The sequence below is a fragment of the Ranitomeya imitator genome, chromosome 4 (genome assembly GCF_032444005.1).
Source record: "Ranitomeya imitator isolate aRanImi1 chromosome 4, aRanImi1.pri, whole genome shotgun sequence".
Classification (NCBI taxonomy): Eukaryota; Metazoa; Chordata; class Amphibia; order Anura; family Dendrobatidae; genus Ranitomeya; species Ranitomeya imitator.
This window is the reverse complement of record NC_091285.1, coordinates 578,565,009-578,577,111: the sequence shown is the minus strand read 5'-3', so window position 1 is coordinate 578,577,111 and position 12,103 is coordinate 578,565,009. Positions and strand designations below refer to the sequence as shown.

The following is a 12,103-nucleotide window of genomic DNA, read 5'->3' as shown; positions in this document are numbered from 1 at the left end:
CTAACATCACGCCATGTGTAAACCACATACATCACTCCTGCAGAACTACAAGTCTCAGCACACAACCAACAAAGTCCATGATATTGAATTACTATTATAGCAGGATTGCACAACAGTATTAGCAGAGTTAAAGAACTACACCCATCACCCTAGAGGACTGCAAGTCCCAGCAAAACAAACTTCTACACTGATCAGGTGATGAACTACAGATCCCAGCAACACAAGCAGCGTGACAGCCCTTAGCATGTGTCTGTATAGGACTATAAGCCCCAAACGGGACATGACAGGCTAGAGCGTGCAACTGTCGCACCACAAGTCCCAGCAGCGTCGCGCCCCATCCCCGTACGTGTGCTGTCCAGGACCTGGTGAGCGCCGTGCGCAGCTCCTCCGCCGCCTGGTGTCTCTGCTGCCACATTCTCCTCCTGTCCCAAAACCAAAGTGCGCGGGCAGCCGCCGTCACCGAGGTCACCGCCCCGGAAGTACAACCGGCTGCAGCCAGGCGAAACCCGCTAATACGGCGCAAAACCCCATTCCTGGCTGCTAATATCCCCCGCACACACATTAACCGCATCCCGCGCAGCGCAATGTCTGATTTATTCCATCCTTATAAGACCCATATACACGTCACTGCGCTGTCGTCATCATATCTGTGTTCTTCCGCAACGTAAAAAAGTCCCCCGTACAAATGACTGTATTTTCACCATTGTTCACACTCAATCGCCAAAGCCTGAGTTTTGTCACGATATTGGGCAGTTTACGATATTTGTCGTGGTATAATGTTCCTTTCTGGTTGTTTTTTTCTGACATTTGTTAGGATGGAATCAGGTTCCGTCGCCACTCCTCTTCCCGGCGGGGGGATATAGCTACGCTGTGCGCTGTCTCCTCCCTTTTCTGTCTGTGGCCGCCATCGAGCAGCAGCCCGGAGCCGGCGGTCAGCATGGTGAGACTGTGTGCGGGGCGATGTTCTTGTGCCGGGCACCCTGGAAATGTGGGCACGAGTGGCGGGCGGCGTGAGGGGTGTCCCCGGGGTGTGTGGGGCCGCCTGGATGTGCTAGGCCGGAGCCACTGTACGGCCGCGTGTGGGGGAGGCCGGGACCAGCAGTGAGGCGGCCGGGCGCGCAGTGTACACGTGCTGTAGTGCGCACTTTCCGGGACGTGGCACGGAGCGGAGGCGGTGGCCCAGCTGAGCACGCGGCTCCCGGTACGATTGTATGGAACGGGGGAGAGCAGTATTATTACAGGGGCTTCCAGAAGGGGAAATAACAGAATGGAACCGTGCTAGATGTGTGCAGTGCATCCATCCACATGATCGCTGCAGCCGATCAGTCCCCGCATGGTGATCACAGGGACACTAGTTCTGTTTTTTCACATATTTTATAGCTTTCTTGCCTAATCCCCCTTTAACTTGTAATTCTTTTGATATTAAATGAATGGGGTGAAAAAAAAAACTCTTTGCACGTGTTAGAATCCTGTGCCCAGTAATTTGGCAGTGCTTAGCTTTACTTTCTTCCTTTTTACTGGTTGATCATGTGCAGTGTTTCCAAGCTCCTTTCCATAGAGCTTGTGAGCGCCTGATCCTGGCAGCCTTGGTCTCCATAAGACTTACCAGGAGATGATCCATTTGTAAAACTGATTTCTCCCCCTCTGTGTCCGTCCTTTATGCAATGATGGTGTAATTTGCGTCTTACCTGGCATCCGGCGACAGTTGCCTGCTGTCAGTAAGCTGGTACCACGGACTGACGACATCAGAGTCTGAGCATGAAGCGATCTGTCCTGTGTTTCAGTAGATGTGGGGTATTGTGACCTGAACTCTATTCTCCCACATCTAGGCCTGCACTCGTCCTTTGATATCGGTGTACTCCGAAAAAGGAGAAGTATCTGGCAAAAATGTGACTATGCCCGCTGTGTTCAAGGCTCCTATACGCCCAGATATTGTCAACTTTGTCCACACCAACCTGCGCAAGAACAGCAGACAGCCATATGCAGTCAGTGAACGTGCCGGTATGTATGTGAATTAGTAGAGGGGGTAATGTAAGAATATCACACTAGTGGCTGCTGGTCCATGTACATACCCAAGACAAAGGCGGTGATGTATCCCACTGCTGAGGTACATGGGGCGAGTCCCCCGTACAGGATCACAAGAGGCATAGACTTTGAAAGCCGACTCCTAAGGCCTCATTCACATGGGTCCATTCAATGGTCTTGTTCTTGGTGTAAATTATGAACTTGGGTTAGGGAATCTGTAAATCTCCAAAACTCTGTAACATGTGGAATACAGCGGCCGTACACCCACCTGAATGAGGCCCGACGGTATCGGTCTGTGATAGGTAACTGGGTTGCCCCAGATCCGGTCATCATGATGAGATCCACTTCATTGGTCCGTGTTTCTGAAACTAATGATAATTGTGGAAGTTCTGATGTGTACCGGCAGACTATCAAGAAGCTAATGTCTTGTGAAATTACAAATATTAACTCAGTTTTTGTGTTTCCAGGTCACCAGACCAGTGCTGAATCATGGGGAACAGGTAGGGCCGTTGCCCGTATTCCCCGTGTCCGTGGTGGTGGAACGCACCGCTCCGGTCAGGGAGCATTTGGAAACGTATCCTTTTTGCTTTTGAGGTCACTCATGACTTGTCACTTGCAATGATGTCGTAATTTGCGTCTTACTCCACATTCTGCGACAGTTGCCTGCTGTCTTAAAGCAGATGTGGATGACTGACGACAACCTCACTTCTGAGCGAGAATATTTGACAGAAGGTTTCTGAATGTTTTAGATCTGACAAGTTACAAAGTTTTTCCCTTAATCCTTAATACTCATAGATGTGCCGTGGAGGGCGTATGTTTGCCCCTACCAAGACCTGGAGGCGCTGGCATCGTAGAGTTAATGTAACTCAGAAGAGATACGCAGTGTGCTCTGCACTGGCCGCTTCAGCCCTCCCTGCACTTGTCATGTCTAAAGGTTAGTAAGCTGGATAGTTATTGTAGGGGTTTTCTCCATTATAGACCACTGGTGCTCTGTGACTACCCATCCTGTGCCAGTGCATGGCATATAATCATCCAGGATAGGGAGCGAACTCTGTACACGCCGATATTCCATCGCCAGTCTTACAAATGTTACTTTCATCATCAGCATCATTGAATATACATCCATGTTGGGTAACAAATCTCCTTATTGATTGTGAACTAGTAGCAAAACCCTTCTGTATAACCTGATGCAACAAAGTAGCCAAACTGAAGACCTACAGTAGTACTTGCAATTGTTAAAGGCAATAGGTCGCTAGGTTTTTTTCCCCCATATCCGTTGTCACAACCTCTAGACTTCTCTAGCAATGTTTCCACAACCCTTTTGATGTCAACATACATCAAACGCCTTTTCTAATGCTTTTGCTGTATGCTACTAGGCATTGTCCAGTAGATGCTGTTGTCGAGAGGTGGTTTTTCCCTCAACGGTGAAGAGCCAGTCTTTCCTAGCAGGGTAAGATCACCGCTGTACGTTTGTGAGATTGTAAGCGCTGTGTAGATGGCGTAACAAGTGTCACCCACATTTAAGGGGATTACAGAAATAAGGAGGTAAGGTTGCCACTAATTAGCGTGTCTTACACATTGTGCACATCTTCAAAAAGTGCTATGGTATTCCTGGTAACTAGGTTTATATAGAGCTGTGGTCCCCAACTTTTCTGACCTAGAGAGCCACATTCCGCTCTGAGAGCGTCGCGAGCCACATTACGCTCTGAGAGGGCGTCGCGAGCCCCATATTGCTCCCTCACAGTAGTGGCAACCAGAGCTCCCAATATGGGTATAATGATAACCAAAGCTTTTCCACAGATATCACCCCGAAGCAGTATAACAAGATCCAGTGGTCCCCACAATACTCCCATTCAGTATTCTCTCATCCAGCACTCTCAACATACTGTCACATTTAGCTTCAGGCACCTTATCCAACAGGTGCTATCATCCTGTCTCCAGCGTCCCATACTTAAATTATCTCTAAAACCAGTATATGTTCATCAAATCAGCTCTTCAGTTCAGGGGTACACACAAAATTCATCATTTTTAGATTTCTCTTCATACCTGTTTGCTAAACCTGCAGCTAATGCACCAAGCTGGCAGACAGCCGCGAGCCACAGTTCATGGGACCGCGAGCCACATGTGGCTCCCGAGCTACAGGTTGGGGACCCCTGATATAGAGGTTGTAGGCTCATTGCTACAGAGGTCAAAAAGGTGGTGACAATAGACTATAGAGTGAAAACCTGATGACTCGCCTCCTTTAGGCTATGTGCACACGCTGCAGAATTGCTGCTGAAATTTCCGCAGCAATACTGCAGCTCCCTGCCGCGGGAAATACGCATGCGGAATTAGCATGCATATTCCCGCTAAACACTAGCGTTTTGCAAGCGTAATTAGCTTGTTTTCCTATCTGTAGCATTGCTTGGAAAACTGACAGGTTGGTCACACTTGTCAAACATACTGTTTGACAAGTGTGACCAACTTTTTACTATTGATGCTGCCTATGCAGCATCAATAGTAAAAAAAAAAAAAAAAAGATATAATGTTAAAAAAATCATGATAATCTTACCTTCCGGCCGCTCCCGTTCCCAGTAATGCCTCGCGGCAATGACCCCAGATGACGTAGCGTCACGCGATACCGCTAAATCATCACAGGTCATTGTCGCAAGGCATTACTGGGAACGATGGCATCGCGAGGAGTGGGAAGGGGGGGTCTCCGGGGGGGGGTCTCCGAAAGGTGAGAATATCACGATTTTTTATTTTTTTATACAGGTATATGGTTCCCAGGGTATCAACCGCACATGATCCCCTTACTTGCCACATGTGGGCATAGCCCCATGCGGGAGGTAAGCGGATCAATGCATTCCTATGTGTGCGGAATCGCCGCGATTCCGCACAAAGAATGAACATGCTGCGTTTTTTTCCGGAATGCGATTCCGCCGTGGAAAAAATGCAGCATGTGCACAAAAAATGCGGAATGCATTAAAAATGATGGGATGCTTATGTAAGCATTTTTTTTTCAGCGGAAAACGCTAAAAATCCTGAACGTGTGCACATAGCCTTCAAGTAAAACGATCTATAAAGGTGGCCTTTAATACGTATTGTATGGGCAAGATGTGGGGATCGGATTATTCCTATCATTGTCTTTATGGCCATTTTTTTAGCAATTGTTACGTGATTTAGGATGTTATGGTGTGGCAAAATCCGCAGTGAGTCGCTGCACTATTATTGAAAGCTGAATTCACAGGTCTTGGAAGGTTTCTGGGAGGAAACAATCATGTTATGGTTCTTTAATCCACAGAATGCTGCTTTGCAAAAATGCTAAAAACTTGCCCCTTCTCTGTATTTGGGGGGGCGGGAGTCCTCTGTAAATACCATGTATAGTTTCTAAAAAAAAAAAAAAAAATAGCTATAATATTCTGCACCCCTTTTCTTCATGGTTCAGTTTACTGTATTACACTGGTTTATGACCGCACACATTTTCTATTCAGGCCACCGTATTGAGGAAGTCCCAGAGGTCCCACTGGTTGTAGAAGATAAAGTTGAAAACTACAAGAAAACAAAGGAGGCAGTCCTGCTGCTGAAGAAACTTAAAGCCTGGAATGACATCAAGAAGGTGAGGGACTTTAACATGATGGCTTAAATCCTTTTTCTTCGAGTTTATGCTGCCTCCTAAAATATTTTAATGGTAAACTGATGGCCTTACAGATCCTCAATTTGGTTATGAACCTGTTAACTCCTACTCAAAAGATCCTGTGTGGATGCTAGTGGTCTGCACTCCTGGTTCCCACTATTCAAACTAGAATGGAATATGCGCTTCCCATCACTTCTGCTAGATGTTATATCTGATGGGCTCCTGGTAAAAAACTAATGGCTGGCAGGAAAATCCTGAATACGTGGTCCACTTATTTTAGGAACAGTCTTTACAAATAACTGCTTTCCTGGCCACAAAAGTGTAGTAATTTTGTGGATAATATGTTTGTATTGAGTTGTTTTTTTTTCTTTGCCTTCACCTGTATGTTTCTGCCCCTGAAAGATTATAATAAAGCATATCCGCTGCCAAATGTTATGAAATGCATGCACAAGCAAAGTCTTTGATTTGATGAAGCTGGTTTAGTTACTGTGAAAATCTTCTATAGGAATGACTATTATCTTGACATTTGAATGAGCTTTCTAGCTAGAGCTGTACTCCGAAAATATATACATGAATATTCGTCAAGGAAAAATTCACAATATTTTACATCCATTCTGACTTGGATTTCTAGTGTGACTACACTAACGTAATCAGGTCTAATGTATATAGCTTCCTTTGTGAAATCTGATGACAGATCCTTTAGACCTTGCGCACACTGCCATATACATAGACATCACATCCAGAGTATGGAGCTGGATCAAGCTGTGCATGATCCATTCAGGGCAGATGTCCGCACCTTACCTGTATGGATCTGGTATAACTCCTGAGCTCATAACAGCAGCAATCTTCACTAGCTATAGCGCTTACTGAATAAGCTGCATTGGGAACCCGGCTAACTGGAGCGCTCCCGATAATAAGTTGTTCCGTGCCGCAGCTGCATGTGTCATGGCTGTGTGACAGGCACAACATACAGGCTCTCTATACATGTGTTGTGCCTGTCGTGCAGCTGCAGCTTGGAACAGCTGATTATCGGGAGCGCTCCAGTTAGCCGGGATCCTGATGCGGCTTATTCGGTAAGCTCTATAGCTTGCCGAATAAGGAGTAAGCTGAAGATATTCGCTCATCTCTAGCAGCACTTAGGACACTGCATATGTTACACCCACTCTCCTTTCCTCAGTTTTACAATAAACATAATTGGTATTGCCACATCCACACAAGTCCAGTCTTTCAAAGTTTTAAATTATTTAAAACATACAAAAATGTTTCATTACTGAAATATTTAAACTAAAGAAGTTTATAGCCGATTTAAACTCGCCTTTTTGCTTCATAATGAACGCTGAAACTGGTGTAACTGCAGGTTTGTTTTTGTTTTGTTTTTTTCTCCAAAAGGAATCCTTTTCACATTTTCGGTACATAATACGATACAATCATTACTGTAATTAAAAACTACACCTCGTTCCTCAAAAACTTTAGTAAAAAAAAAAAAATTCTTATGCCCCTTGTGAAAACGCAAAAGTGTAAAAATCGCCCTATCCCATAGAGGTTAAAGGGAACCTGTCACCCCCAAAATCGATGGTGAGGTAAGCTCACCGTCATCAAGGGCTTATCTACAGCATTCCGTAATGCTGTAGATAAGCCGCTGATGTTACCTAAAAGAGGTTAGATTATACTCATCCAGGGGCAGTCCCGTCAAATGGGTGTCTCAGGTCCGCTCTGGCGCCTCCCATCTTCATTCCATGATATCCTCTTCTGGTCTTCACGCCTGCGCACTGCAGTACTTTGCTCTGCCCTCAACAGGGCAGACAAAGTACGCCTGCGCCGGAGCCGTGGCTGAAGATCAGAAGAGGATATCATGGAATGAAGATGGGAGGCGCCAGAGCGGACCTGAGACACCCATTTGACGGGACAGCCCCTGGGTGAGTATCTGAGAGCAGCATAATGTAGGGGCAGAGACAGTGTTTCCAGCAATGTCACTGGGCTTCTTGCTGTAGTTTTGATAATCTGATAAAATGTTTGCTGAAAGGATTAGTAAACTAGCAACAATTAAGTCTTTGATGTTCAATTGGTCTATCACACTCCTGACAGCTACACTGTTCATAGGCAGAAACTGGCCATAATGTGCATGGGGTTATACAGCTTGAGAGGACAAGCAGAGCGGCAGCAGATAAGTGTTTTTCTCAGGACTACAACAAGAAGCCTAATAATTAAGGGAAGCACAGGAATCAGGATCTGTCTTCACATTATGCTTATGACACTCCATTTAATTAAGCTAATTATAGATAGTGTGCTTTGTACACAATCTATAATTTTTGTTGTCTAAGAACAATGATATTGGGTAAAAGTGTTGTCTGGTCTAAAAAAAACAAAAAAAACCCTGCAGTCACTGCTCACTATTTAATTGCACCAGTGTGTGATGTGCGTACTGTGCAAGTGACATTTATGCAAACTAAAAACCCTTAAGGTACCGTCACACTAAGCGACGCTGCAGCGATACTGACAACGATCCGGATCGCTGCAGCGTCGCTGTTTGGTCGCTGGAGAGCTGTCACACAGACAGCTCTCCAGCGACCAACGATCCCGAGGTCCCCGGTAACCAGGGTAAACATCGGGTAACTAAGCGCAGGGCCGCGCTTAGTAACCCGATGTTTATCCTGGTTACCATCCTAAAAGCAAAAAAACAAACGCTACATACTTACCTACCGCTGTCTGTCCCCGGCGCTCTGCTTCTCTGGTCTGGCTGTGAGCACAGCGGCCGGAAAGCACAGCGGTGACGTCACCGCTCTGCTTTCCGGCCGCTGTATTCACAGCCAGACCAGAGAAGCAGAGCGCCGGGGACAGACAGCGGTAGGTAAGTATGTAGCGTTTGTTTTTTTGCTTTTAGGATGGTAACCAGGATAAACATCGGGTTACTAAGCGCGGCCCTGCGCTTAGTTACCCGATGTTTACCCTGGTTACCAGCGAAGACATCGCTGAATCGGTGTCACACACGCCGATTCAGCGATGTCTGCGGGGAGTCCAGCGACGAAACAAAGTTCTGGACTTTCTTCCCCGACCAGCGACAGCACAGCAGGGGCCTGATCGCTGCTGTCACACTGGACGATATCGCTAGCCAGGACGCTGCAACGTCACGGATCGCTAGCGATATCGTCTAGTGTGACGGTACCTTTAGGAATCTTCCTATTCCTCTGTCAAACAAACCAATTTGATTTGGTCAAGACCAGTGTTTCATTGTTTTGCCATCTTCATCACTAACGCAAAGCTCTTCTGCCCAGGTCTATGCGTCCCAACGTATTCGTGCTGGTAAAGGTAAAATGAGAAACCGCCGCCGCATCCAGCGCAGAGGACCTTGTGTCATCTACAATGAAGATAACGGCATTGTTAAAGCCTTCAGAAATATCCCAGGTACTGTGAACACTTCACTGTGTCTGCTGAGGAATGATGATCTTCCACTTCATGGTCCGTGTTTCTGAAGCCTGTGATTTTATGGAAGTTCTGACCCTTCTGGAAACCAACAAAAATGTTAAATGCACCCTGGTGGCTGTGTCTAAATGGAGTAATACATGTGTATACCTTTCAGGAATCACACTCCTCGGTGTCAACAAACTAAACCTTTTGAGGTTGGCTCCTGGTGGTCATGTTGGACGGTTCTGCATTTGGACAGAAAGTGCCTTTCGCAAACTGGATGATCTCTATGGCACCTGGCGCAAACCAGCTTCCCTGAAGGCAGATTACAAGTATGTGAACTCTTATTGCCTCTTGCAAGATCGAGGTCTCTGATACATGTACGTATAGCTTGCTGTTTTATGATGAGCGACACTTCTGGTCCGTGTTTCTGAAACTCCGTGATATTTGTGGAAGTTCTGAATACCAGCAAGCTGCCTTATGCGAAAGACCTCTCTAGAGCATTGCTATTTTTAATATGTAATTTTTTATCTACAGCCTTCCTATGCACAAAATGACAAACACAGATCTCAGCCGTATCCTGAAGAGTCAAGAGATCCAGAAGGTTCTACGTCGTCCAATGTAAGGGATCTTTTTTTTTTTTTTTTTTTTTTTTTTAAGAAGCACTGAATATTTTTATATTTAATATTTTTGTTGTATGATGATTTCCACTTCATTGGTCCGTGTTTCTGAAACTGTGACTTGAAAGGAAGCTCTGACTGCTCAGAAGTAGACAGGGCCTTATTGTCTATATATAGAGGATATCACTGACCTTGTATGTACTTCAATTACAGCAAGAGAGTGAAGCGCAGAGAACTCAAGAAGAACCCACTGAAGAACTTGAGAATTATGATGAGGCTCAATCCATATGCAAAGACTGCGAAACGCAACGCCATCCTGCGCCAGGCTGAGAATGTGAGTATTGGACTTTCTTGCCTATAATTTTTTTTTTTTTTTTTTTTTTGAAAACCTATTTTAACAACTGTTACAATCTGTGCTGTTTGTTTGATTTTTAGTTTAACAAAAGACAGGATAAGCGTAAAGCCGTATTAGCCAAGGCAGCTGCAACCAAGGAGGCGGCGGCAGCAGCAAAGGAAGTTCCAGCAGCCAAACCTGCTGCAGCCCCCAAGGCAACAAAAGCAGCAGCAACCAAGGCAACAAAAGCAGCAACCAAGGCCACAAAAGCGGCGGCAGCAAAGAAATCTTAAAACCTGACTTGCTGAAGTTCAACACTATAGGTTCATTCTCAATAAATGCTGTTAAATATGAAATATTTGCGGTTTTCATTTTTAAGTTTTTTAATGAAATTATTGATGGCAAGCTGTACAATAATTATCTAGTATCAATATTTATTAGTCATTTTAAGAAGATGGGAGAGCATTACACAATTGATTGTCCTTAGTATAAGATGGGTCAATAACATCACGTTCTAAATCAATAGTGTGAATTGGCTTAAAGAAATCCTATAGCAATAAGCTCAATACACATCCCCTCATACACAACACCCAATCCTAGCGGTCCCATTACCTATCCACTCCCTCCCTGATGTCACATCTTCTGCAGAGATCTCTGCTGGAGATACTATTGGGCAGTGTCTGATATTGCTGACCCCCTTCCTCATATCTTATCAAATTTATAAGCACATCTCCTATTTATATAGAGGACTTTATATAGTGGAATATATTTGACTAATTGCAGCCAATTGAATACACAGGTGACTCCTGTGGATTTCCATTATATTTTATAAGATTCCTAGCACAGAAAAGTGGGAATCTATATGTTCATCACACTTTTGGGACAACATCCTTGGGAACAAAGTGTTGAGAGAAGAAAAAAAAAGTAGCCCAGACCAGAATGGAAAAATTTGTTTGCAAATCCTATGGTTTACATACATTTGCTTGCCACCAACCCAAGTTTTTTAATTAATTTTATTGAGAACATGCACAACGTATAATTTACGGTAAATCGGTCACCCAGAAAGCTACATTCAGTAAAATATAACTGTTCAATATGAATATAACCATTCAATAAGATGTGCCATTGGCAAATCTACCATTGACATGAGCAGTGTACAACAAACCAATATCGAGCATAAAACCAGAGCTATACGGTTTCTAACAGTTGATGTATTGTGATAAAAAGTCCAAAGGTATAGTTTGAGTGATTGTCTACAGTGAGGAATTTGAGATCATCATACCTTGAAACACTAATACTGTTAACTCATATGGGACTATCATGTTGACTTAATCCAGGATTGTATGGTTTGGAATCTACCATCCAGTGCATAGCTATCAATTTCATTGCAAGAATCAGCCTAAAGAATTTTCTGTTATGGTTTCTGTGATGCTTCTTTAAATATACCAAATAGACACCTTTTTGGGTGAGTTGGGATGGGTATTAACGAAGACAAAAAAAATACATCCAGCCAAAAATAATTGATTGGATAGGTCCACATCAGGTGCCAAAAGTCTGCGTCCCAAGCATTGTAATGTAAGCACTTTAAGGTGGGTAATCTAAGACAACCTTAATGGGGATAGGTAGGATTTATGAATAATAGTTATTGACTTTTTTTTTTTTTTTTTAAGGGAGCTACTGTACATAGAGAAGACTAGCATAGTTTCCCAATTCTTGCTTTGTATAGTGGGGTGTTTAAAAGGGTTGTCAACTACTAGGGCAACCCCTCCTTGATCTAAATGTCTGGCCCTGATAAAATACAGCCCATTTCCAGAGCGTCCCTCCTGACAGCACCACCAGGAGGTTGTCCTTCTTATCCTTGATAGGGACAGGAAACACAGAAGAGGTTAAATAGCCCCTCCCCACCTCCACCCCTCAGTGTTTTTCCTGTCCCTATCAGGGACAGACGCAGAGGAGAGTGGCACGGCTTACCGTGCTGAAGATTCCAGGTCCGGTCGAGCAGGGCTCCCGGAGCGGCCTCAATCCGAGGGCTCTGAGAGGGCAGAGCGGGTCTCTGCATGGCGGCGTTGATACCGCCGGAGGTCCCTCAACGGCCGGGTGAGCTGT

At 44.8% G+C, this 12,103-nt stretch overlaps 2 protein-coding genes and 6 non-coding genes across 11 annotated transcripts in view; 7 read left to right on the top strand and 1 right to left on the bottom strand.

Annotated features, from left to right (window-relative positions):
- The window catches only part of ZWILCH (zwilch kinetochore protein), a 106,336-nt gene extending 105,867 nt beyond the window's left edge, over window positions 1-469 (bottom strand). For 2 of the 4 annotated variants that reach the window (XM_069766401.1, XM_069766399.1), the window contains exon 1: window positions 363-467. Coding sequence is in view for 2 of the 4 variants with exons in the window: in XM_069766398.1 (XP_069622499.1) it covers window positions 363-415 (53 nt within the window). In the remaining 2 variants the exon portion in view is untranslated. Of the gene's footprint in view, window positions 1-362 lie in introns of all 4 variants that reach the window. The other 2 variants (XM_069766398.1, XM_069766400.1) reach the window with 2 other exon arrangements.
- Window positions 470-839: 370 nt separating this feature from the next.
- RPL4 (ribosomal protein L4) lies at window positions 840-10,353 on the top strand. The gene is made up of 10 exons (XM_069766396.1): window positions 840-940; window positions 1,830-2,001; window positions 2,493-2,599; window positions 2,821-2,959; window positions 5,499-5,623; window positions 8,914-9,043; window positions 9,219-9,375; window positions 9,581-9,664; window positions 9,877-9,997; window positions 10,099-10,353. The coding sequence occupies exons 1-10, from the start codon at window positions 938-940 to the stop codon at window positions 10,288-10,290; spliced, it is 1,230 nt and encodes a 409-aa protein (XP_069622497.1). The 5' UTR covers window positions 840-937; the 3' UTR covers window positions 10,291-10,353.
- LOC138677745 (small nucleolar RNA SNORD16) lies at window positions 1,661-1,759 on the top strand. The gene has a single exon (XR_011321138.1). It is a non-coding gene; the product is annotated as a small nucleolar RNA SNORD16 (small nucleolar RNA).
- On the top strand, window positions 2,352-2,422 carry LOC138677733 (small nucleolar RNA SNORD18). The gene has a single exon (XR_011321127.1). It is a non-coding gene; the product is annotated as a small nucleolar RNA SNORD18 (small nucleolar RNA).
- Window positions 2,640-2,740, top strand: LOC138677744 (small nucleolar RNA SNORD16). Its single transcript, XR_011321137.1, has one exon. It is a non-coding gene; the product is annotated as a small nucleolar RNA SNORD16 (small nucleolar RNA).
- On the top strand, window positions 9,072-9,141 carry LOC138677735 (small nucleolar RNA SNORD18). The gene has a single exon (XR_011321129.1). It is a non-coding gene; the product is annotated as a small nucleolar RNA SNORD18 (small nucleolar RNA).
- LOC138677734 (small nucleolar RNA SNORD18) lies at window positions 9,440-9,509 on the top strand. The gene has a single exon (XR_011321128.1). It is a non-coding gene; the product is annotated as a small nucleolar RNA SNORD18 (small nucleolar RNA).
- LOC138677736 (small nucleolar RNA SNORD18) lies at window positions 9,736-9,805 on the top strand. The gene has a single exon (XR_011321130.1). It is a non-coding gene; the product is annotated as a small nucleolar RNA SNORD18 (small nucleolar RNA).
- Window positions 10,354-12,103: the final 1,750 nt, after the last annotated feature.